General features: G+C 48.5%; 10 protein-coding genes across 10 annotated transcripts; 5 read left to right on the top strand and 5 right to left on the bottom strand.

The window, feature by feature from the left end:
* Pmar_PMAR017337 (hypothetical protein) lies at positions 1-112 on the top strand (the record flags this gene model as incomplete). Its single annotated transcript, XM_002772061.1, has 2 exons — positions 1-18; positions 75-112. Coding segments are annotated over 2 exons (56 nt in total), but the record flags the coding sequence as incomplete, so codon positions are not given.
* A 1640-nt stretch (positions 113-1752) lies between these two features.
* On the top strand, positions 1753-6199 carry Pmar_PMAR017336 (P-type ATPase, putative; the record flags this gene model as incomplete). The annotated part of the gene is made up of 3 exons (XM_002772060.1): positions 1753-3034; positions 3075-3198; positions 3416-6199. The coding sequence occupies 3 exons, from the start codon at positions 1753-1755 to the stop codon at positions 5865-5867; spliced, it is 3858 nt and encodes a 1285-aa protein (XP_002772106.1). The 3' UTR covers positions 5868-6199.
* A 1245-nt stretch (positions 6200-7444) lies between these two features.
* On the bottom strand, positions 7445-8638 carry Pmar_PMAR017335 (soluble inorganic pyrophosphatase, putative; the record flags this gene model as incomplete). Its single annotated transcript, XM_002772059.1, has 7 exons — positions 7445-7584; positions 7632-7764; positions 7812-7879; positions 7923-8050; positions 8101-8234; positions 8303-8418; positions 8497-8638. The coding sequence occupies 7 exons, from the start codon at positions 8636-8638 to the stop codon at positions 7445-7447; spliced, it is 861 nt and encodes a 286-aa protein (XP_002772105.1).
* A 624-nt stretch (positions 8639-9262) lies between these two features.
* Pmar_PMAR017334 (Phosphatidylcholine transfer protein, putative) lies at positions 9263-11264 on the bottom strand (the record flags this gene model as incomplete). The annotated part of the gene is made up of 10 exons (XM_002772058.1): positions 11044-11264; positions 10783-10836; positions 10636-10728; positions 10503-10553; positions 10314-10454; positions 10155-10266; positions 10031-10102; positions 9754-9855; positions 9364-9527; positions 9263-9313 (listed from the first exon to the last, which is right to left on the bottom strand). The coding sequence occupies exons 1-10, from the start codon at positions 11230-11232 to the stop codon at positions 9263-9265; spliced, it is 1029 nt and encodes a 342-aa protein (XP_002772104.1). The 5' UTR covers positions 11233-11264.
* Positions 11265-11488: 224 nt separating this feature from the next.
* Positions 11489-13264, bottom strand: Pmar_PMAR017333 (hypothetical protein; the record flags this gene model as incomplete). The annotated part of the gene is made up of 6 exons (XM_002772057.1): positions 11489-11617; positions 11749-11805; positions 11853-12025; positions 12316-12432; positions 12501-12612; positions 13124-13264. 6 exons carry the CDS (start codon positions 13262-13264, stop codon positions 11489-11491), a joined length of 729 nt encoding a protein of 242 aa, XP_002772103.1.
* Positions 13265-15308: 2044 nt separating this feature from the next.
* Pmar_PMAR017332 (hypothetical protein) lies at positions 15309-15489 on the top strand (the record flags this gene model as incomplete). Its single annotated transcript, XM_002772056.1, has 1 exon — positions 15309-15489. A coding segment is annotated over one exon (181 nt), but the record flags the coding sequence as incomplete, so codon positions are not given.
* Positions 15490-16252: 763 nt separating this feature from the next.
* Pmar_PMAR017331 (epoxide hydrolase, putative) lies at positions 16253-17406 on the top strand (the record flags this gene model as incomplete). Its single annotated transcript, XM_002772055.1, has 3 exons — positions 16253-17125; positions 17173-17268; positions 17326-17406. The coding sequence occupies 3 exons, from the start codon at positions 16253-16255 to the stop codon at positions 17404-17406; spliced, it is 1050 nt and encodes a 349-aa protein (XP_002772101.1).
* Positions 17407-18383: 977 nt separating this feature from the next.
* Positions 18384-19016, bottom strand: Pmar_PMAR017330 (conserved hypothetical protein; the record flags this gene model as incomplete). The annotated part of the gene is made up of 1 exon (XM_002772054.1): positions 18384-19016. The coding sequence occupies one exon, from the start codon at positions 19014-19016 to the stop codon at positions 18384-18386; it is 633 nt and encodes a 210-aa protein (XP_002772100.1).
* Positions 19017-20229: 1213 nt separating this feature from the next.
* Positions 20230-21387, top strand: Pmar_PMAR017329 (hypothetical protein). Its single transcript, XM_002772053.1, has one exon. It carries the CDS (start codon positions 20254-20256, stop codon positions 20851-20853), a length of 600 nt encoding a protein of 199 aa, XP_002772099.1. The 5' UTR covers positions 20230-20253; the 3' UTR covers positions 20854-21387.
* Positions 21388-22465: 1078 nt separating this feature from the next.
* Pmar_PMAR017328 (hypothetical protein) lies at positions 22466-22726 on the bottom strand (the record flags this gene model as incomplete). Its single annotated transcript, XM_002772052.1, has 1 exon — positions 22466-22726. The coding sequence occupies one exon, from the start codon at positions 22724-22726 to the stop codon at positions 22466-22468; it is 261 nt and encodes an 86-aa protein (XP_002772098.1).
* Positions 22727-24401: the final 1675 nt, after the last annotated feature.

Below are 24401 nucleotides of genomic sequence, written 5' to 3'. Positions count from 1 at the left end.
GAGGCGTATGTTATGCCAGTGCAGCATCTACGATCTCCAGCTACCCATTTCTTCAAGCTCCTCTTTCTTTTTAGTTCGGACGGCAAGGAATTTCGTCTCGACAAGGAAATAGCCTGCCAAGCTCCAACAATCAAAGCGATGGTTCAAGGTGAGTTGAGGAAAAAGAACTTTCTGAACTCACTCGCTCACCACTGAGTTGTGGTGGAGCTTTCTACACTTTCCCGCTTTTCACGTTTTGAAAAGACACTAGGCGTCAGAGAATAGTCCCTCACCTGATGGTTCGTCTCATACAGGTCCGGGGACCTTCGCCGAGAGTGACGATGGCATTATCAATCTTCCCACTATACGAGGCGAAGTACTTTCTTGCATTGTCGATTACCTCTATTATCTGCACAAATACACTGACTCTGAAGTAGTACGGTACAAGGCCCTGGTTTCGTAGTAGTCCGCGATAGTTATCCCCCATACGTTAGCTATCCATACTTCTCGTTCTACTCCTTGCACACAAGTGTCTCACGGAATAGAACGAGCTGAACGAGCTTCAAATTCGTAACCGTTTACTGTCAGGAGCCGATCCCCGACTTTGGAATGGATGAAAGTATAGCGCTGGAAGTTCTGCTGGCTTCGAACTATCTCGGCATAGAGTGAGTATTGTGGATTGTGTCATATCCTCATTGACGTGTTGATTTGTGGAGGTGCTTAATTGCAATGGTGTAGTTGCGTGTTCCCAATTAGAGTATGGCATGGCTGATATTCTTGACTTCTGGTTCTCTCCAAGACCACTCCTAGTCTCACACGACTTCGAATGTCTTGACCATAACCTGGTACCATATACTGGGACTTTCTGGGGGTGTCTCATTATACTACACAATCCATATTGAACATAACCAGCTTTCCTCAACTACGTCAATCAAAAGTTCCGAATTGGAAAAACACATTGGAACTTCCAATGTGTTTTTCACGCGATTGTGACTGTTTTAGTCACCCCATAAGACTTCTCTGAGCAGTTAGGCATTTATTGCCACTTGAGTTGATCGTCGTCACCTGCAGTTGAACTCGCGATTCCGCATATCACTCTCCCCCTAATCCTCGAAATCTGTCATTGTAGCTCCACGTCCAGCTTTGAATAATCCACCAATGATTATGAGCGCTCGATGAGGCGTGTATGGAGTTATATTTCCTCATTCTTCGTTCAATACAAGAGGATGATCAAAGGGGAGACAACTTGCTTGCCCTTGTCGTAGACAATGGAGACATCAGACTTAGTCGAACAGACTGAATATGATGGAGTATGGTTCCTGGCCAATCCGGTCAATTATACGCTATGATGGTTAACGGTCGCCGGACTCGAATGTTGACAGAGGTTAGAGACCTCGCGATCGTGGTTCGCCGTTTTTGCCGATGTGGAGTGGACGGGAATCTAGGAAGTTGCAACGTCTCTATGTCACGGATCGGATCGCTTTGAGGGCCTCGGAACATCCTTGGCGATTTTCAACTCGCCAGTGAACCTATTCACTTCAAGGCCAGATGGGGTGACGCCGCAAGAACAATTGCTAGCGCCGTATGACAGTCGCACGCATGCACATCATGAGCACGCGTGCAAAATTAGCTGATGTTCAATCCGGCGTTTAGGGGGCTATTTAGTGATGCCAATCGTTCGATGTCCGAACGTTCTCTCCCGGGGTAACAGGCTTTATACTAGAATCCCCTTGTGCTTCAGTTCATCAATATTATCGCATCATCTATTCGAAAATGGAATTCGGAGCAAGCGCCGCCGTCATTTGGACTTGTGTCCTTTGCTGCCTGCTCCTCGTATCTGCGATCTTTTTGATCTATCGTTCTATACAAGTCACTCGATCCGTCAAGACCAAGTACAAGTCGTCCGGTTCCCGTCGTCTGTCATTCCACAGCCCTGATGAGGTCGAGAGATTCTTCATCCAGACTGGCTACAAGAAAACCATCATTGGAACCATCATGCTCCATGCTTGGCTTGTCCTTCTGGGTCTGGCATATCTCGCCATCGTCATCTTCAGCTCATTTTCCTATTTCCCTACACTCCTCTCGAACTGGCGAACTGACTGGGACGGAGTTGTTATACCTGCAATCTATTCTATGGTCGTCTTTCACGTGCTGGCTGGTGTGCTATCTAAATTCTATCACTCACTCGTTACGCTGTTTATGGTACCTGAGCCACATCTCAGCGATGCTACGAATGTGGTTATCGAGGAAGCTGTACCTCCTGCGGTGGACTCGAAGGAGATGATCGATCCGGGGATGGCTTCCGACGAGGACATACCCGCTTTCAATCGTTACGTGTCAGTCCTGTGGGACAGACTACGTACAAGGTTCAGAAGCGCAACCCGCAAGACGATGGTCGAAGTTGAATACGACGAAATGCTCAGGGTTAGATGCTATGAGTACATGTGCGTTAGATATGTATTTGATACTGATGTCGGTCGATTCCGTCCTGTCGGCATGGGAGAGTGGACAGCTTCTGAAATGCACCAGCGGTTGAGGGAGGGTGGTATGAGTCACGAGGAGGCCACGCTCGAGCTCGAGGAAACGGGTCCGAACGAGATCAGGGTGAGAGTCCCTGGGATCATTGAGAGTCTGGCCTCCGAGTTCAGCGATGTTCTCTATATACTGCAGTCTATCGCGGCGTGGACGTATATCGTCTTCACGACATGGAACATCGGTATAATATGGCTCGCCATGACGCTCATTGCGGGGACCTATCGAGCCCTGTTCATCGTGAGGAGAGGCCAGAAGAAGATCGCTACCTTGGCCAAGCTCGAGACTCGGGTGCAAGTTCTGAGATCAGGGAAGTGGGTTGAAATCGGTTCCCATGGTGTGGTTCTCGGCGACTTGCTGAAAGTAGAGGAACGTGAACCTCTCCCTTGCGACGGGGTTGTCGTGGAGGGATCTGTAATCGTCAACGAGTCCATGCTCACTGGTGAGCCCATGCCCATACAGAAGTTCTCCGTGGATGACATTGACGATGCCGAGATCACCAAGAAGAATACAGCCTATGCGGGTAAGAGGCTCTACCCATGCGATTCTTGAATTTCATGTAGGCACCATGTGTATGCAGTCGACGGGCCCACACGATGGTCGTGCCATTCTGATGGCAACCAGTGTCGGAGCTCTCACGACCAAGGGACAACTCATCCGAATGGTACTCTTCCCACAGTCTGTCAGGTAGTCCCTTTGGCTGTTCCTAAGTGGGCTCGTGCCTAGAATTATAGATAGTGGGACTTGGCCAGCTGGTTTCAGCTCTCACATTCGTGTACATTGATCAACACAGAACCATGTTGTCGAATACTAGTTTTGTGATTGTGAACTGGCATGGAAATGGTAGTTCTTGCATAGTAATTGTACCGTTATGACCAGTCCGTATTGGTGTTCTTTTTCCTAGGTTCAAATACACTGATCAGCTCCCAATTGTGTACGGCATGCTAGCTCTGTATGCTGTACTCATCATCGTTCTGTACCTGACCACGACAAATCTGGGTTCCTGGGTGGTCACTGTGCTGCAAATTCTGAGTACCGTCGCTCAGACGATGAACCCCATGCTGCCCGTCTCTATCGTGATGGGCCAGTCAGTGGCGGCCTTCAGGCTGGAGAAGCATCATCAGATATCATGTCTCCAACCGGGTAGGATTCCCGTTGCCGGCAAGATCTCAACGATGGTGTTCGACAAGACTGGTACGATCACGAAGGACGGTATGGACTTCGCGGCGGTGGTTGCCGTTGATCCCTCGAGAAGAACTTTCTTGGGCAAGATTCAGTTCGAGCCGGACCTGCCTCCTCTCGACGAAAGGAACAGATCTGTGATATCCGAGCAAGTCCCTCTGAGAATGCAATATGGTCTTGCCTGCTGCCACACTGTGACCACTCTCCGTGACGGAACGTTGGTTGGGAACCACGTTGAAGTGTCGATGCTGACTATGACTGGATGGTCTCTTCCAGCGCCGGATGCGGAGAGTACGGACAATATCATTACGTCACCGAAGGGTGAGCATAAGCTGAAGGTCTTGAAGAAACTCGACTTCGACCACCACAGAATGACATCTGGAGCCGTCGTCAGAGACCTGTCGACCGGTGAGGTTATTGTCATCATCAAGGGCTCGTATGAACGTGTGGCCGCCCTGTCCTTACCCGACACTCTTCCCCACGACTACGTGGAAGTCTCTGAGGGCTGTGCATCTGATAACTTCTACACGTTGGCAATGGCCACTAAGAGTTTGGACAGCTCCTTGACGGACGAGCAAATCATATCGGCCAAAAGGGACTCGTTTGAATTCGATCTATCGATGTGCGGACTACTTCTGTTCCGCAATGAAATGAAGCCCGATTCGCCAGCTGCGATTGAGGCATTGACTGCTGGAAACATCCGCAACGTCATGTGCACTGGCGATAATGTCTTGACTGGCATCGCTATCGCCAGGGAATGCGGTATAATCGGGAAAACTAAGGTTGGTCGAGTTCTAATAGGAGACTATGATCAGAAGATGGACGCGCTGTATTGGGTTGACACTGAGACGAACGAGCGGTGCTCAGATGTGGAGACTGGTGTTGACCAATTGGCGGTAACTGGATCTGCATGGAAGTATTTGGCAAGGAACCCTTGTGAGCTCGATTGCCTCTGGGAGGACATATCGGTGTTCGCCCGTATGAAACCTGAGGACAAGGTTAACGTGACGAAGTATCTCCAGTCTCGCAAGCTGGTTGTTGGTATGTGTGGTGATGGCGGTAACGACTGTGGCGCTCTCCGTGCTGCCCATGCCGGTATGGCTCTATCTGACGCTGAAGCCTCTATGGTGTCACCATTCAGCTCTGGTCGTGATGGTCGCTCCCTCTTTACGGTTGTTGATATGATTCGTGAAGGTCGCGCGTGTCTTGCTACCAACATCGCGACTTACTCTTTTTTCATCGTATATGCATTCATTCTGACCAGTTCTCGGGTTGCCGGTACTATCATAGCAAATCAGGTGCCGGCGGAGTGGTTCTGGATATCGCAAGATGTCCTGATCAGCGTCATCATGGTGTGGACGATGACGCTTTCTGGTCCGGCGGGGAAGCTCGCTGATTATCGCCCTAGTGGATCTCTCCTTGGTTGGAGAACCATCCTGTTGTGTACCTTCCCTATCATCACTTTCTTCCTCGCGGAAATTGTGGCATTCGCTTTTCTGTGGTCATCTTCTAACAGAGATTGGTATAGCCGTGTTAACACCCTCGACCTTCAAGTGCCGCCACAAGAGTGGGCGAAGAAAGGTGACAATTACGATATGCCTATCCAAGTCTTCCTCATGCTCACAACACTCAGCACACATGCCTATGTTTCCTCATATGGAGGAGCTTTCAGGAAGAGTGTTCTCAGGAACTGGGCTCTGAATGCGATGTATCTAATCGTCAACGTCTTGCTCTTCAGTCTACTTTGGGTTGAGCCAGGAGATCTCTCCTGTGTGTTCCGCATAAACTGCGACACAGGTGCCTCTCTTGAAACAGCCGGTCTGCCTATCATCGAACAATACTCAGTAGGATCGGTTGGTGGTTGTTTCCTGGGGCCCCAGATCCACACATATCAAGAAGCAGCCCCGGAGCTCAGTAGTTGGTCTCCACTACCCGAGGCTGACTGCAGGCCTACCGGTCCGGGTTCCGAGATAGCTTTGGAGCGCTATCCCTGGGAATCTCCGGCAATCTCTACGTTGGGATATGATGGGCCCAATAATGTCTATCCAGTGTCATTCCGGGTTGTTATGACGATAATTCTAGTTCTTTACATCATGGTTCAACATATCATCTTTGGTGTCGGGTTCTCTGGCTCGTATTGGAGGAAACTGTTGGCTAAGTTCCGAGCCGTGTGAGGATTCGATGCTGTTCGCTGTGAAGAATAGTTTTTTTTGCAAGTCATCTCGCGTGGTTGGATGAGCTTGCTATAAAGTCCTAAAAATAGGTTGTCACGGATCGGCTGCCTTCTGTGGTCAGAGTCTTATCGATTATGTAAGGTATCTTGACTTGTTATCATTTCCGTCCATAACTGTCATAGTCTTGTTTATGGTACTTGAACAATTCCTTCGATATTCCAACTTATTACAACCGGTCAATTATCAACATTATAATACTTTACAACCCAAGAGAAGCGAACATGAGTAGTTTGCTCCTGGCGTTGTCGTTGGAGCTCAAATGCTCCTCCAAGTATTGAACTCATTTCTATGAACATACAGAATGTGTTGGGCAAGTTGACGGTGGGTTTCTTCGCCAAGTTCGCCGAGTTTCACGGGATATGGTCGATGAGGTTCAATGAGAACTTTTACTTCGACGCCATCATTCTCCTTTTTTAGACCGCTTGAAACCACAGAAATTCATTAGTGGCTCATTAGTCATTTATCCCATGGGAGTAACCTTCCTCGAACACGATAGTAACACACTCTATATGGACAGTAACGTTGGTTGATAATGAGGAATGTTGCACTGTGTGATCAGACCATTATTGAGTGATTAGTTCTGGAGCCAATTAAAGTGCCTACTTTCCCAAGTCCAAGTGGAGGGAAAGAAGTCCTTTCCAAACATGGAGAAAAAACGTCTATTAAAGTGAAGCACTGTCCAAGGGGATATCTCCAAGTACTTGGATCCACGCGCAGAGTCCTGTTTCCAATCCAAGTGGACACTTCCACGCGAGCGCGGATTAAAGTGCGCGATTTCCATGTTCCGGAGGAAGGTCATTTTTCCATCAGTCGCGCGACTCCGAAGCGCAGCCCCTTTTTTCCAAGTGCACTAATAACTCGATAAACTACGAGAATATTGAACAAAAACGATCCTTCATCAACATGACCTTTACCAACACGTTACTTATAACAAACTCACCTCATTCCCTACCCTCAGTGCTCTCGTCAATCCTCTGATGATGGCCTAAGTCGGCAAGGAAGTCCCTTGAAGGAACTTAGCGCAAGACAGGTCGTACAATCTAGTTTGCTTGATATGCTCAATTCTTGCGGCCTTGCGGCCTTAGTAAGTAGTTAAATGTTATTAGTCGGCTCGACTAAGTCGAGTATGAGTACATTGTGTGAGTTTCGGGCATGCCGCACGCAGCGTGCGAGCGGTTGCGTTTTCCAAGCACCGAACTTTTTCCAAGCTGGGGTTCATTTTCCACATTGCTAATTTAATTCGATGAACCTCGCCCGGGAAAACGTCTTGGAAAATTTGCCCAGAAAGTCGACCTTTCCGAGTAGCATCACTTTAATGGAGCGTGGATGGGAAAACCGACCCTTGGATGTGGAACCCGGATTTGTCGCCGTGGACTTGGAACCCGGAAAGGCTTAGCACTTTAATTGGCTCCTGCACAGCTGTGCACAGCATGGAGAATAACATACATTCGACTGATGATACTTGTCAACATTGACTCCAGAGAACTAAACTATCTCTTTTTTCGGTAGAAACACAATTATTTCGTCACGACTTTGTAATTCTTCGATGTTGCTTTACTGGCCTTCAAGCCCTTCTTCTTTAACCACACCTTGTTCTGCTGGTCGATCAAGTCTAACGCTATTGTGCGATCGAAAATCATGCCGTTGAGATACCACTCTGAAGCATGTCCAATACTCGGTCACTGAACTCTACCATTTCCTTACGTGTGGGTTCCTTAGCGAAGAGCGCCTTATAGCCATCCATCCATGCCTTGACCTTCTCCATTTCTCGTGCTACTTCCTCATCTGTGAGAGCTTTGCAGCACGCTGTCCCGATTAGTTTCCAATCCGCTGCTCCCTGTCGCAAAAAATGCACGAAGCGAAAGTATTCGGAATGCAACGTACCTCGTCAATCAAGCACACGGCTCCGAGCACTTGTACTTGAGCTACCTCACCCGGACTGAAATGTTTACCTAAGGCTATGTTCAAGCGACGAAGACCACAGAAGAGTCGTACCCGAAATCTCTATGAGGTCGAGTGGATCGCCATCACCCTTGAGGCCAGTGATTTTGTCATGCCAGTCTATGGGATCCGACCACGTCTGTGGTAGAAATCCGTAATTGAAGCATGGTCCTTCTCCCAACCTGATAGAAAATGTCTGGAAGGCATTCGGTCGTCAGTAACAGGTCGTCACTTCTTCAACGCCGTGGTCCCACGAGGATCATTGGCAATATCTGACGTGTCCGGCTCCAGCTCGTACCGAGCGAGCATTCCTCGCGGTATCTCCGTCACAAACATGAACTTCCCTTCGCTTCCACGGAGGGGTATCTGATATATGCATATCACGGGATCGGAGGAAAATGCCCCGAGTGGAGTTTCCTGTAGGAGAGACTCACATCATGCCAAAACGATCTGTGCTCGCCAGTACCGGCGTCCATCAGCTGATATCTCTCGGGTAGTGCCTTCCGGCCAACGGCCCGAGTAAACATGATAAGGCCCAGACCGACTGCGGCTATGGCCAGACCCGACAAATAGGGTGAGAATGACGTTTGAAGGCTGGACGCGATCGCAGAATGGCGCAGATTCCCACCTCGGACAGACCCAACCAACGCAGCGTTGGCTGCTGTTGAAGCTTGCGTACTGGGCTGAACAAATAACGAAGAGTTGAGTACGCATAGAGCGACCCCGATGATGAGGCCCAAGAAGCGAGTGCCTTGTCGTAAGCGAGCCATAGGACAAATGAGACTGACAAGATGAAGAAGAACTTGGAGTTACCACGTAGGGCTCAGTAATGCATAAACCCTCGGCGAAGAGGAAGCATGTAGGAAACAGAATGAGTGAGCTTCTATGGCGCCCGCTGAAGCCCATCTACGGCGCTCAACACTAAGGTGCTGTCTGTGTGCACTTTTGGGTTTCGGGTTTCAACCAAACACTGAAATAACAGAGTCGAAAGACTAAGTCTCACAGTCCCAACTGCAAATATTCGGGCGGAGATTTTCATATCTGCCGAAATGCACTCCTCTGAAATCATGTACATAATGTGAACTGAAGTCGTGCTGAGCATGCTCGTCTTCCAAGTCGATCTCGAGCCTTCCACTATCCAAACGCAAGATCCACAAGAAGAAGGAAGTGGACGGTACGACGTCGCTGCGTTATGCAAAGAGGCTGGCGGTCAGACCCAACGCTAAGACCGCATATGAATAAAGCTTTATCCGCACAAGTTTCGCCGCAGAACGTCTTACATGGCGAGTCTCCCGCGAAAAAGGGCGCAATGGTACTGATGACCCTACGAGAGCGTCATCTAGGGAAAACGATAAGAAATTCGTGGTGAAGTTCCCCGTTATGAGGACTGATCGCTAGTTCTTGAGAAGCTTGTACATATCATTCAAACACCCGGGCTGTTTATTCTGAAACAAGAGCGGATCGAGTACGACTGATGGCACTAGGAGGACCCTACCTGAGCTTTATTGACGATCCAAGTGGGAATGTTACCCTTAACATCTACTTGGTTGTACATCGTCACTGTGAGCTCCTTAGTGTCGGCATCGGTCGACATCGCATATCCAGCAAACTTAACGTCGCATCGGACATATCCGGGGAGAACGCCATTCTCCGGGTATTCTGAAGATAACAAGAGTGCTCAATAGCAGGGTTGGAACAAATGCTCGCTTTCCTCAGCTAATTTGAGGAGTTCATACGCGAATTCGGGTTTTCAGAAACCACCAAGATTTTCCCAAATTTTCCTCAGAATTTCCTTCTCGCCACCAACACAAGTAGCTAACCATGCGAATATTTCCCCACACTGCTCAATAGGTCAGCTGCATGAAAATGAGTCATGTAAGCTCACCTGGTAGTTCCACTGACTTCGAAGAGACGATCCACAAGTCATCTCGAATCTTCTGTCGCAAAATAGCGTACACGCAGTCTCGACCTCCCACATTCATCATTCCTAAAGCACAAAAGAACGAATCTCAATCTGCCCACTCGGGGCGAAGTCGAACGAATTGACGAATAATAAATTGATACATAGGCGTACGAATCAAACAGGAGCCGCCCAGCCGATGTAATTCCTCGTTCGACCCTACTGTGTTTCCCGCAGAGGATTCGCGAGAATTCTCTACTACCTTTGAATGCACCATAGTGAAGATCAAGTCGTCTATCAGGCTCATCAATGATAGCCTTCCTCAATAGTCTGCCTGCATACAGAACACTCCTCTCTCGTTATCAATCTCGCTCGTCCAGTCCTACCTTCGGCAGTTTGATTGTCGAACTTCTTCCTCGCGGACGGATCCATCAGCAGATCCAGCAGGTCTTGTAATTCGACTTCACCGCACCCGAATGATCGATAGCCCATCACCACCTAAGATCACGCTCTGTCGCCTAGAAATCGCAAATACTTCACACTACTTGCGGGGCATCGCTCGTCTGTGGTACGACCATCAACACCACTGGACCGACCTTGCCATTAGGCTTGAACTCTCCCATGCCCTCTGGGGAAAGATAATAGAGAATCTTCTTTTGTGATTCCATCGCGGCGTTCAACAGTTTCTGGAAGAGATGGAAACTCATCGTTTAAAATCAAGCGATAGACCTCACCTGAGTGGCGGGGTCCAAAGTGGGGATAGCAGGCAGCACTTTCGGCGTTACCTACGAGTCACCAAACTCTCCCAAACATGAACCACGTAAGCAGCATATGTCAACTAGAAATCCAATCCCGAGATGCACTCACCACTTCTCCATTTTTGAACTGTGATTCAGAAGTCGCTGAAACACAGTCTGCGAAATCCTCACTTCGCCACGATTTAACCCGCATCAGCCGACTCTGACAAGAGCAGAAGAATATATGCAGTCCATAGACCTTCTATGCTGACCGCACCTCATCATCCTCGACATGTGAAGTGTCAGTTGTGGGCGGCTCTGTCAATGGTAGCTGAGAGAAAAGACAAGCGCTATCAGCATGGGCATCGCAACGATTGAACAACCATCATCATGATATAGTAGTAATATATGTGGACCGATAAAATACTGAGAGCCTTGTAGGTTACTATTCGATAGACTAGAAATAATAGCCAACCGACGTATCGGTAATCAGAATGGAACACAAATAAAAAAAAATCCAATACCGTTCCCGTAATACCCTTTTTTGTCGCTTATTGAAATCATGCGACGCTTCTTCACTTGAGAGCTCCTCGATAATCGGCCCTCCATGAATGGCCGAAGGTGAAGTTGGTAGTTCAAATTGGAGATGATGACCAGAGGGACTCCTCTTCAGTTGGCGAGGGTCCAATACGATCATGTTGCTTGACTTGGACGAGGTGCATCCCATTTCTTTATGATAGTGAACAGCAAATGATTACTGCTATGTAGAAACAACTGCGGGGATTGAACCCAATACCTAAACCATGATAGCAGCGACCTTCACCATCACGCCACATCATCCATTAAAATCAAACCCTTCAAATTACGAGACCCCATAACGCAACATCCCGTTTCAATCGAGAGACGTGACCCTCATGCCGAAAAAATCAATCAGAACAGAACAAAACCATCAACGTACAGTTAGAGCACATGACGAGTGTACACTACTTACTGTACTTGGGGAAAAAGAATTCATACCAGGCAATAGCCGCCACAACAACCTCTGCTGATTTCGAATGGTCGGCTGCAACGACTACTACACACGGTTCACGCATGGCCGCCGATTGGAAGTACTACCAAACTACACCCATCAGGGAGTGACCTAAACAAGTGGAACTCCTCGGATCCCCAAACCGTGCTTTCCTTGACCAGCGACCAAAGACAATCGTCCCAGTCGCGTTACACAGAGATCACTACAGCTTACTCTCTGGTCCGCTTTAAGAAGGTTATATAAGTGATTCAGGCTCGCTGGTTGTGCCCTCTAATAACAAGTCCACATGCCCTCTCGTGATCGACCCACACACCAACCTGGCCTTTATTCGCTATCCAAGTTGGTATGTTCCGCACATTGCCACCAGGATCAGCCTGGCTGAACATAGTAACACTGAGCTCTCCTGTCTGCGGGTCTCTCATTATCGCATAGCCATAGCATAAGAACTCACACCTCACTAAGCCGGGTTGCGGGTCCTGGTAAGGACAATCTAAAAGATAGAAAATTATTCCAGACTTGGACAGAGATATTCCTAACCCCTTTCTGTGCAACGTACACACATACCCGAGCACCAATACTCGACGCCAGCTATGTAGTTGGTACCACAAGTTCAACAACACGAGTGCTCGATAGAACGGCTCCTTAGCCTCCTCATGAGCAGACGAGAATCATTCTCACCTGGAATGTCCACTGATCGCCGTGAAACTATCCACAGATTATCATGAATCCTTTCACGTAGTATAGCATACACGGCGTCTCTAGCTGCCACAGTGAACATACCTGTTTTGCTGCACATCCCAATGCTCATCGAGCCGCTCCCAGTACCTTTAAATGTGGCGTACTGTAGATCTAGTCGCCGTTCGGGTTCATCAATCAGGCCCTTCCTCAGAATTCGACCTAGGGGAAAAGCGACAAGACGAATATCTCGTCAAAGTCCTGTCACGCTGCCGATAACCTTAACGCACCATCTGATGCATGTGAGTTGTACTTAGACAATGCAGTTGGATCCATCAGCGTATCCAACAGCTTACTCAGGTCAATCTCGCGACGCCCGAATGAACGGCGGCCCATCATAACCTGAAACTTGACCCTTGCTATCCCGGGCTCAAGAGATCGACCCCTAATATGTTCGCCGTGATGATCAACAACGTCACAGAGTTCTCCTACGGCCGCTGCCACTATGAACATGACCGCTATTGCGTGCCTAGTTCAGGCATTAGCAATTTGGAAAAAAATTCCGCCTTCAAAATAAAAAATCAAAAACTCTTCCAAAATAGCGGATAAACAGGTGCACTATCTAGCAAAGAAGCAAAGAATCATTGCGACACAAAGATTGTCCCCACTTTCCATTTGATCTACAGCAAGCGATTTTTCTCCCAACTCTTTAACCATCAGAGTTTTCAACTATGGAGTTAACACTACATAGCTACTGGGAATCCTGGAGCATTCGCACCCAGAAGAGCGAAAACTCCCAACTTATCCGATCAAAGATTTCTCAGGTATCGGACACTCCAAACAGGACCGATACCAAAACCACAGCCTTAATGATCTCATATGTAGACACCTCTTCCAAACGCCCTCCCACTACCTGGAATTTTTCCCCAACAGGGGGCGGTCTGGCCATGAGTTCAACTGGACCCGCCTTGCCGACCGATACGAATTCACTCTCTCCCTCTGCTGTGAGGTAGTGCTGGATCTCTGCTTGAGCCCTGCGGGCCGCATCGAACATGACCTAGATTCAGTTCAAGATCGATAGATCATCCCACACAAGGACGAAGGTGCAGTAGTCTCTCAAGAGAGAGACTTACGAGAGAGTTACATGGTCGAAACTGACCTTGTGCTAATTCATACAACTGCCCACAGTTCAATACCAACGTTCGACTAGCATACAGTACACTATTACTCTCCACCTCGCTACTACCCGAGAGACCCCATCCAATTCTGCAAGTTTCTGGTGGACCAGCGGACCAACCTGAATCGCATGTTCTACTATCGAGAGGTCTCCAACCTCTCACCTTGGTATCACTACCAGTGTCCACAGATATACAATCCATGAAGTCGTCATCAGGTATGCTCAGAAGAATCTGCTGGGTTTGGGAATATTGTAGTATCATGAAGACAGAGAAAATCATATTATTGTGATGTAGCTGTGCATCTAGCGTCGACCTAGTATGCTAGTCAGCTCCTACTGAATATCACATATACTTGCTGTTATTGATTTTACGATCTACATGAGATCAGTGGCGTTTCGTTGACTCAAAGTATATTGGACAACCGTCACATCACAAAACAGAAAAATATTCATTCACGGTTTTCACGATGAGATCACTACCTGTCCGTTCGCACTGCCATCTTGCGAAGAAGACGAAGTCACTGCTGTAGAATCATCAGGCTGAAATATACGACTAGGCGCACCCAGGGACTGCTAATCAGAGAGTCTGACTTCATTACCTGCTGGTGGGCCTTACAGCCACACGCCTCCTCCCTTGCGAGCTCCTCGATAATGGGCCCTCCATGAATGGCCGAAGGTGAAGTTGGTAGTTCAAATTGGAGATGATGACCAGAGGGACTCCTCTTTAGTTGGAGAGGGTCCAATACGATCATGTTGCTTGACTTGGACGAGGTGCATCCCATTTCGATGACGAAATCCAGACTAGACCGCTATCTGTTGAGAAAAGGTCGCTAAATTGATCGTACCGACGAGCCATCTCCAGAGCTAGACCCAATACCGGTGTGGAAACCTCACGTCCGAGTCGGTATAAGCGACCATCGATCCCCGAACGGAAGACCAATTCGCTGTAATACTTCCCTCGATGCAGTGAGACAACGATATTGAGTTGGGCGATGGACTACGGAGATCTCCGTAGCATTAGTCGGTTAGAGGCATTATAGGTGGGGGCCATGTCATTAGTGTGGTCGATGATAACGTAGACGATAGCTACGTGCCGGTGGTTTCTATCTTCGGCTCGAACTACCTTTCTCGGAGCTTTCAACGGGCAGGTCGTCGGCGGAGCGAAACAGCTGCATCTAGAGAAATCAATGTAAGAATTTTCATCTCCGGTGGTGCTGGGCAATCACGAACGAATGCCAGCTAGCGAGTGAAATTTCAATTCAAGGTTCGCACTTCAGACGAACAGCCCAGCGTAATCGTACTATTTCCACGGCATTTTCTCCACCCTACGAAGTTTTTCTCGCGTCAAGGCAAACAACTCATTTACCTTGCCCCTTAGGATACGGCAGGAATACCCTCCGAACAGTTGATCACAATTGAAGGTGACGTTAACAGGAAGAAAATGCTACTCCAAATTACTGATTCTGAATCGCTTCGCTCCGCCTAGCTCGATTCGCGCACGCCCACTCGCGCACAACATGAAAAGTAAACAGGATACAGATACCGTATCTATAGGATGAGATACCAGCACGACCTAAGCCCAAGACCAAATATATTTTTCATCTCATCTACCGTGGACCTCATCTATTATAGTTGTCATTCCTAGTCTGGGCATAGCCTGGCTCTACATCTTTGAACGGGCGTGCGTACGGCGAGTCCAGTCCGTGAAGTCGAACCGCAAGTCGTGTGTCGCGTTACGACCACGTCAGTAACCTTAATCCTCGCTATTGTCGAGCAATAGCGCGCAACAACATTGACTGTGAACTTCATCAGAAGTAACGATGCCGACTTCACATTTTCTCGTCGCAGAGTTTCCACCAGTTTCCGAGCCGTGAGTGTCTACCCTTGGCCTACTACATCAAGGAATACTTGAAGATTCTAGCCACTGAAGATAAGTGCACAATTCTCGTGACCATCCATCAGCCTAGTGGTAACATATGGCTCTCGCTCAGCAAAGTGTGCCTCCTCGTCCAGGGCAACGTCATGTACTTTGGCCAACCGGATAAGGTCCCGGAGTACTTCGCGGTTATCCTGTACCGACCCTCACTAACCCCGACAAGCATGTCATGAACTTCCCTGGTCACGGCGATGTCGAAGCACTCGTCGAGCGTTATAACACAAAAGCAAACAAAGATGAGGCAGTACTTCCCAGGGACGATGCGAGCAGTGTTCCTCGTTTGAATGGCAGTGAGATTAGAGCTATCGTCAGGCCGAGCAGCAAAACGCAGCAGTTCATCACTCTTCTGATGAGGAACTCCCAGAACAACCGAGGTATCCGAGTATCTACTGGGTGCGCCTAGTCATGTATATGATTCTGCTGGGTGCTGCCACCCTACACTACTTCATTGGTATTGCCGTGGCTGCTGGTATCTATGGTATGTTCACGCCGACCGAATACCTGGAGGTTGGAAATGCGTTCACCACTCGGCGTTCCACACGTACATGTTTGCTTGGTTTGACGATGCTCCGCCGCTTGGAGATTTCATCTTGACAAAGTACAACTTGGAAGACACTGATCTCGTCATCAGCAGGGCCGTATTAGCTAAGCACATGGACGGCTGTGCTTAGACTGCTATTCTCCGCAGCTCTCCATTACTTAGACACTGGTAGGGGATGAGTGAAGCTGTTCTACTCATCGAAGAGCCTTTGATGTCATCGCATGAGAGTTTCAAAGTGAAAGAAAAATCTTGCACGACGTGCTCCGAATGATATGAACGTTGTGTCTCATGAGTTTTGAGTAGCATCAGTCTTAGAGGGGATGTTAGTCGGTCACGGCTCTGTTATTATATGGTAGGGGGTGAAACTGCTAGTTAGGTTTACGTGATGATGTTACCTTCTCTGAAAGAACTACCACAACCCCCGCAAGCGCTGAAGACCGCTGGTGCCGTTGTTGCTGGTGGGTTGGCCTCTGTCATCGCCTTGAGGCTCGGCTACCACGTATGGACCCGCTGGCTCTTCTATGACCGTCCCGCCACTGCCTTGGTCGACGGTTTCTATGCCCGCCACAAAGATTGCATAAGATTCGTCGAGATCAGACCAGGTCGCCGCATTGCTGTGTATGAAAACCTGCCTGTCTCGACCGGTCGCCCGGCGCTCATCTTCATCCATGGAAGCTGTGCACGCATGCAACAGTTCGAGGCGCAAATAGACCACTTCACCGCTCAAGGGCATCGGGTGGTAGCTCTAGATCTCTACGGTTGCGGAGCCAGCGAGAAGCCCGATGACCCTAAGGCCTACCACACTGCTCAGATCAAGAGCGACGTGGTTGCCTTCCTCGAGAAGTTCGCCACTCCCGGAAGTGTCATCATCGGTCATTCCTATGGGGCAGCGATTGTCCTCGGTCTATCCATGGATCGTTACCTGGTGAACACTCTCAAGTTATCTGGCTTCGTCTGTATCGCTTCGCCGAATGCCAAAACGCTCAGCTCTCGCGGGGCCCCCCATCTTCGAAACAAGTTCGACAAGCCTAGGTGGTGGCTTTGGTTCATCCGTCCATATGTTGGTCGCCAATTTCGAGCAGCTCTTCTTGGACCTTCTGCAAGCCCTGACTTATATCGTCAAGAGAAGGAGGCCAGTGCCAGGAATCCAGTGTACATGTACAAGGCTTTCTACACTCAATGGGGAACGGACATACTAATTCCCTCAAACCATCAAGGAAGCCAGATCAAGGGCCTCTTCATCGTTGGCGAACTCGATAAGGTGAGAATCTGTTCGATAAGCGTTCGCGTGCGATGGCTGCCTCTCAGGCCACCCCAGTGGAGTACACACGAGCCTCGCTTGAAGAGGCCTCCAAGGGGGGAGTTCGTCACAATCTCGAGGTTATTGAAAGAGCTGGTCATCAGGTGAGAATTTCTACTATACTGACGATGGGTGTCTCCATTGCTTCCCTCTACTGTTAGGTTATGCAGGAATTCCCGGCCACGGTGAATTCAAGTATCACATCCTTTTTGAAAACAATCGGATTCGCAGCAGGTGTTTGATATCATTGCCTGTCTAACTCTTTGCATAATAGAGCTGTCGAGTTATTAGTTGGAGGGAAACACATCTTCTCCACGGTGTGACTTCGAGAGCACATCCGCACAGACGAAGAGGTCTTCACTGATGATTCATTTGCGATGCTGACCTGTGCTTGCTATGGAGAGTTCTGAGATCGAAAGTTAACTCCTGACTCTTCGCGAGCGGAGCTAGTCTCAATCTCGTACGTCGATTCATTCTCCGAGAACTGTCAAGCACTATAATACAGAAGCTCGAGCTGACAAGTAGGCGTCGGGTGAATCTGAAGGAACTGAAACTCGATCCCTCAGATTAACATAATGCATCCAGGACGTTTCCAAAAACTTCCCATCGTTAATTACTCATCTACGCTGCCAGTAATCATTCAAGAAGTTGCAAGCAGTTCATAGTGTTCCAAAACGCACGGGATGGATACATTACTATCATTCATGTGCATCCCTTAGTCAATGTAGTTTCTCGTCCCACTCTACTTGGTGACTAGTCTGATTAGTCCTACGTACCACATAATGCTCGCGAGCCCTGTTGTGATGGAGAGTACACTTCGTCATCTTGGAGTTCAAAGAGCACGTGTGAAACTTGTCACTTCATGAGTGTATCATTGATCATTATCTTGAAATGTTCACTTGAGTATAATCCGGACTCTCAATGGAGTCAGGGACAAATAGACTTGATAACACAACGACGTTGAGCTCATAAGAAGTTAGCTTCGCGAGAGATATATGCAGCTTGTCCCCACAATAAAATCAAAAACGCATAGCCGCCTCTCGACAATGTAATACGCCGAGGTTGCACATGACCCCAAGAGAAGTGGCCGACCTCAAATACGGATGACGCTATGAGCTGCCCAGAAAAAACTAAGGACGATGCCTACTAGACGGAGTTCAACCCATAGTATTGATGAGACTTCTGACATCGATGAACATGTCAGTGCAACAACTAGGCTTTAGAGGGAGCTAAACTTGTACTGTCTGAGGGCCTTGTAGGTGTCTTTTAGACTAGTAGGCTGTTGAATCTGAACTTTGTTCACGATCCAAGTCGGTATCAAACCTCTCAAATCCACCTGATTATAATAGGATACCATCTTCTCTCCCTCGACATCATGAATGATATACCCAGCATTGTGGATGAAGCCTCTGCAATGAGTGTCCAAAAACTTATGCTCCGGATATTCTGCCTTCTCCACCGAGCGAGTAGCGATAACACCAAGAGTAGGAGAGAGCATTTCAGTGAGAACTTCATACACGAAGTCACGCCCCGATACACCCAACTGCTTCTTGTAAGCGGCCCAGCACAGCAGGAACTCCTGCGAGTCCGATTTCATATAGGTCTCTAGTATCTTGCCATCCTGGAATTGACTGTCCCAGGTCCCCTTAACCGTGAGATCATTGATAAACTGCATGATCTGTTGGATAGAATAGTCCTTACCAAAGCTCATCTTGCCGCATACGACCTGCCGTTCGGTAGCAGTAGGGGGACGAACGGACAGCTCAACATCGCCTGACTTGCCGCTGGACTTGAACCTCTCGTCCTTTTCGTATCCGAGCAGAACGGTCTGGGCATCTTTAACGGCCTCCATTGTGAACAGAGACGAACAGACACAACTAGCATGTTCACGTCACGAAATATTCTACCCGCATCGATCGCCACGAAGAAGTGCTAGTATGTGTGAAGAGGATACATCGATGATCGAACGTGCATTAAACACATACATCTTCTAACACACAGCTCACGTCGTTACAGTCGATACCGACGTCCTATGTATGGCGTGATTCGCAGTGTTTCATATAATGAACCACTCGCTTCAACTGGAACTAATGGGAATTCCTCTCACTAGCCCAACACCCGTAGTTCATGCGGTCAAGGCCCATACTATCTAGCGCCCCATAGACTTATAAAACCTAAAACCTTAATAACATTCTATTCGATATACAGAATGACTATTCGAACGACTCGAATGTGATCTGTGGACCCTCGATTTCCAGTCATAAACTATATTGAGCCCGGAAAAGGATTTCTCCTACGCCTTGTTTCACCATTTTTAAGCGCAACATGGCCTGTTACACCAGAGTCAGGGTCGCCGAACAGACGTTATGGAGCAAAATATGCAGCGAGGATGAAGGCACATAAGCTGAACAGGGTACTCAAGCCAGCTATATGCCAATCAGCTCTACCCTAGAAACTTCCCAACAGTTAAAAAATTTCAACAGATAACGATTGTGAGCAATGATCGTGAGTAACGGTCGTGAGAAACAATGAACGGCCGACTGGCTTCGCTGGAGACTCACTATTCGGGGCGTAGCTGTCAGCTACCTGATGATCTCTAATAGAGATGCCCGATCTCATTAATGTAGTGATTAGTGCGAGTCCTAGTCCATGAGCATCACTCTGTTATCATATCCGCATTCATTTGCCTTATGACGCGTGGTCACGCACACGCCTCAATTCTCTTCCCTACACATTGAGATCAACGGCAGTGATCTCAGTATAGGAGCGATAATTGCGAGGTTCCTCACGCTTTCATTGCACGGCGCTGTCACATCCTTACGATCTGCGGGATAGGAGTACGGTTAGGTGAAGGCTCCTTGCCCCTTGCTCCTGAAATCAAGGCGCACCTTAAGGAGCTTTCCTTGTGAAAAAGGCCCCTGTCTAGACACGTGACGCCTCACTAAAATAGCCTCAAGTTCGCAAGATTGGCAAGATTGAACGCATGCGTACGTCATGCAGCACCCGCGAATGCTCATTGTCAACAAGCCTCTCCGCTATCACTTCACACTGGTTGATTACATCATAGGTCTATCTTTCTTTTCTTCAGTATGGTAATGCGTCTTTTCCCTGCTGATTTGGCCGACCGCGTGGGAGGTCGAGAGGCTGTGCTCATGGTTGCGAAAAGATTCTATGAGTTGTCGTTTGAAGACCCCATTCTCGGTTGCTTGTACGAGGACAAAGAGGAACCTCACTACATGATGTTCTGTCGCTGGATATTCACTGCTCTTGGTCTTGATGATGAAATGACTAAGCGTGGTGGTACCAGGATGATCAACACTATGCATAAGAAGGCCCAACACTGCCCTCACCGTGCAACGGCTCCTAAGGAGGCTGGTTACGTTGGAGCTGGGTTCACTCAGGCACAGCGAAATCGTTGGCTTCGTATGCAGTTCAAGGCTTGTGAGGAGTTCAACCTACCTCGGGAGTTTGTGGAGCCTTATATCCACGGCCTCTGTGTCTTCATGGCAGCCTATGGCCCCTTCACCGAGAACCGCGCTGAAGAAGGCCCTCAACATGGTGAATGTCCTATGAGGTTGTTTCGCAACCGCACGGAGTCCGAGGTGAAGGTCTCTCACACTGCCCCGCACATTGCAGGCTTTGACTTGCCTCCCGTACAAGAAGAAAGCAAGTGCCCTATGGCTCACTAAGAGTTGATGGATATTCTGAAGTTATTTTTTGTATGGTTTTGTTCTCTCCTTGTATGGTACTATTCTTCTCTGACTTCGATGAGCTGCATTGTGAATACTCATTCTGTTAGCTTGATGGAAGGTATCGCTGTCCGTGGTTGTATCTGTGGCGTCAAGCCCACTTTGCTCACTCCGTCTTTTCTGGACATGACGTTGTACATTATACGTTGAGCGTTCATCTATCTGCTGACGATATCTAATCACAGCATCTGGTTCTCTACTAGATGTATCTGGAGTGCTGTGCTCATTGCAAGTACGCTGTGCAATTTTATGCCCAGAATGGGAGCCATTTGGGCTTGCACAGTCTTTCTCATTATGGAAATCGTTAGAACTGCCTTACGTCCCGAATGTAGTCGGAGTTTGATGCTCTATCTGGTTTCGAAGCGAGCTGGTTACTCCTTATGCATCGGCATTCCTTTCTATCGCATTGCATACTGCCAATCGCCTGTGAGATCGTAAAGATTTCTAATAGGATGTAGTTGGGTCGCCTACTCTAGTTCGCGGTGGTGATTTGTGTTGCAGTGGGGGGCCTACGAGTGGCTGGGTTCGTCCTTGATACGGATGAGTATAATTATCTGAAGTGCTCGAATGATATCGATTTTGCTGGCCATCAACCCGTTTGGAATATTTCAAAACTGATCACATTTCAAGGCATCTCAGAATGTTGTCGATGCATCTCGTAGCGCTGCATACTCCATGGGGTTCGGCAATTTAGTTCAGATTAACCAACCAGGAGTCAAAGTTGAGCATGTATTCTCAAAGTTGGATGAAACGTTTTCAACCGTGTCTAACTTACTTTTGATCGTGTCAAACTTGAATGTAACATTTCAGTATGGAGAGTGCATTCACACAAACGCGGGTGGGTAAAAGTCGGGGAACACCCAAAGATGACGACAAGTTATTATAATACTCCGAGAGTGAGGTACAACGTAGACGAAAGATCAGTGTGCCTAGCGACATATAGAAAGCTGACATTAATGTAACTACAGGTTACTAGTGCGATCCGAGAGTTATTGAGTACGATGTGTTATCCTATTTCCACGTACACCTACTGAAGAGCAACTTCGTAGGATCACGGAAGAGTATCGCAAACATTCCAAAAGTCGTAACATAACGAACAACAACGTTAGATTCCAAGTTCAAATGAGATTCTTCGACGAAGGAAAACTCCTCCTCGACCAGACGCATCATCTTCCAGACTCGAAAAGTCCATATCCTAGCTTGGGCTACCTTTCCTAGGAGGCAAACATTTCTTATGTTCGCCGTAGCTGTACGTCGGATGCAGATTCTTCACCCATACTCAGTATGGCATACTGCGACTCTTACTCGTATAACGCAAGCGGACGAGGACATCAAGTAGTACACTCGATCATTGAGAAAACATGATAGAAATATAATGTCGTCTAAACCAATGGTTTCTCATCGATCCAAGAGAGCTCAACGTCGGAACGCGACGAGTTGCTATCAACTGCTTTACTCCGTGTTGCACGCGAGTCGAACCTGGGACGAGAAGCTCGGCACGATATGGAAGAAGTTGTCGCGCTCAGTCCCCATCATGTCCAAGACATAGATCTCACAGTTGCAGTTTCCCCAGGTCAGGCAGCTGGTCAGGCATTTGTTTCGCGCATCCTCCGAACTGCTTCGTCGTAAGCATCGCCACGAATGCATCCCAGAAACTCGGCATTCCTCGCTTATTCAATCGCTCAGCGCGGACAACCAATTCACTGAGCTCCTCTGTACTCAAACGCGGAGCTCGCTCGCACCGTGCATTGTACTTTTCAGGCCCGAGCCGTTGTTCATACCTATTGCAGTGCTTCCTGGCCAAAGCAGGCATGTTGGATGGTCCCTGAAGATCGGAAATAGGAGCAGGGTTGTGTGCACACTAGTTGCCAACAACACGCCGTCATTTACGCTCTTGAACATTGCCTTCTCTATATTGCAATTCACTGGCGTGCTATCTCTATCGTTTTGGAAGCGAATACGAAACATGCTTCGTCACGAAGAGCCCGAGCCTTGAGAATGAGCTCACGTTCAGAGGCTTGTCGTGCAAGGGCAAGCAAGACGACCCAACAAGAGTGGATCGAGCTTTCGCGTCGCGAATTATGTTGTTAGCCACCCACACCGGGTATTCCTGCCTTGGAGGCAAACCGGACCAAACCCGATGTAGTGGGAAGACGTCCTCCAAAACCGCCGCGTCCCGTACGAGTCTGAAACATGAGCAAAACTGGAGTCCACAAGTCAGGGCATCCCCACTTGAGCTCAACCGCTCCACAGTTCTTGTCAGAATCAGCGGCGCAGTTTTCCGCAATAAGGCATTCCTTGCCGCCCGACAGGTGTTTCCACGGCTGCGTCAAACCATACTCTTTCGGACCCTTCGGACAGAGCACCCAGCAATGGCTACCTCGCACGAAGCTAGTGATGATGAGTATGCGCCGAAAGCCGGTTAAAGCTCACACGGTCTTCTCAGAAAAGCCCTTTCCGTTACAGCTTATGCGTCCCCCGCTATGTTGGAGGTGATTAAACACGTGCCGTAACGTCAATCCTGCTCACCGATCACCACTGGAACGATCTGTTGAATTTTCCACTACCCGTCGTTTTAGCTTTGGGCAGTACGATATTGATGTCCAAGTCTGAGTCAACCAAGTCCCATTTCCCTTTCGGCATGTGGCCGAAAAACGCGCCGTGGCGTATGATAGAAATCGCGTTTCCTTGTACGATCCAATATCTGTTTATGGTCGGTGACGGTCAGTATATTCGGGCTCAAACACACACCTGAGGCCACACCCGATGTGCTCAAGCACGTGCAAGGCGAATCTATATCTGCGATAAATCCATGACCTCGACCGTCTTTGCTGCACACCTATCGCTCTGGTACTCCATGAAAGGCGTATACTCGTCGTCCTCGAAGCTGGGAGCATCAGAAGCGCGGTCTCGGCTCTTCACAAGGCGGAAGGATTCCTCAAGGCACATCGGGGGTATCGGTTCTAGATTGCAGAAAGTGTCCGGATCAGGAGGAATGTATGCTATCGAGTGATTCAAGGTCTGTGGAAATCCGCCACATAGAATGTTGTCTCCAATCATGCCCCGAACAACGTCGTGGAACGGGCATGTGAAGTTGGGCTTGGTAGCAGCGAACCGATAAGATGGGAAATATTTGGCGCAACCCCTGCTAATGGGTTCTTCCGAAAGATTGGTCTCGAGAGCAATCGTGGAGTCGGAGGGAAGGAAGTACCATCTGGCAGGCCGTAACAAGAGGGAACCTGAGCAAGCTGCTTTCCAGTGGGAAGAACCAGAAAACAGCTTACATGTTCCGATGACGACAATGCTCCAGAGGAAAAGGCGGGCGGAAGTGACCACCTTCGAAGCACAGTCTGACGTGACCGATGTCATCTTGACTATCAAGTTACAAGGAAGACCCATTCAGGAACCATTTCGGGTGCTGGTCTAAGACGTAACTCCTTCCTGGAGCTGCTCCTATTGTGCTGGAGCAGTGGTGGGTCTACTAGCCG

This window comes from Perkinsus marinus (assembly GCF_000006405.1).
Source record: "Perkinsus marinus ATCC 50983 genomic scaffold scf_1104296962102, whole genome shotgun sequence".
NCBI lineage: Eukaryota > Perkinsozoa > Perkinsida > Perkinsidae > Perkinsus > Perkinsus marinus.
The sequence above is the reverse complement of the archived record's forward strand: the minus strand, read 5'-3'. Positions and strand labels throughout refer to the sequence as shown.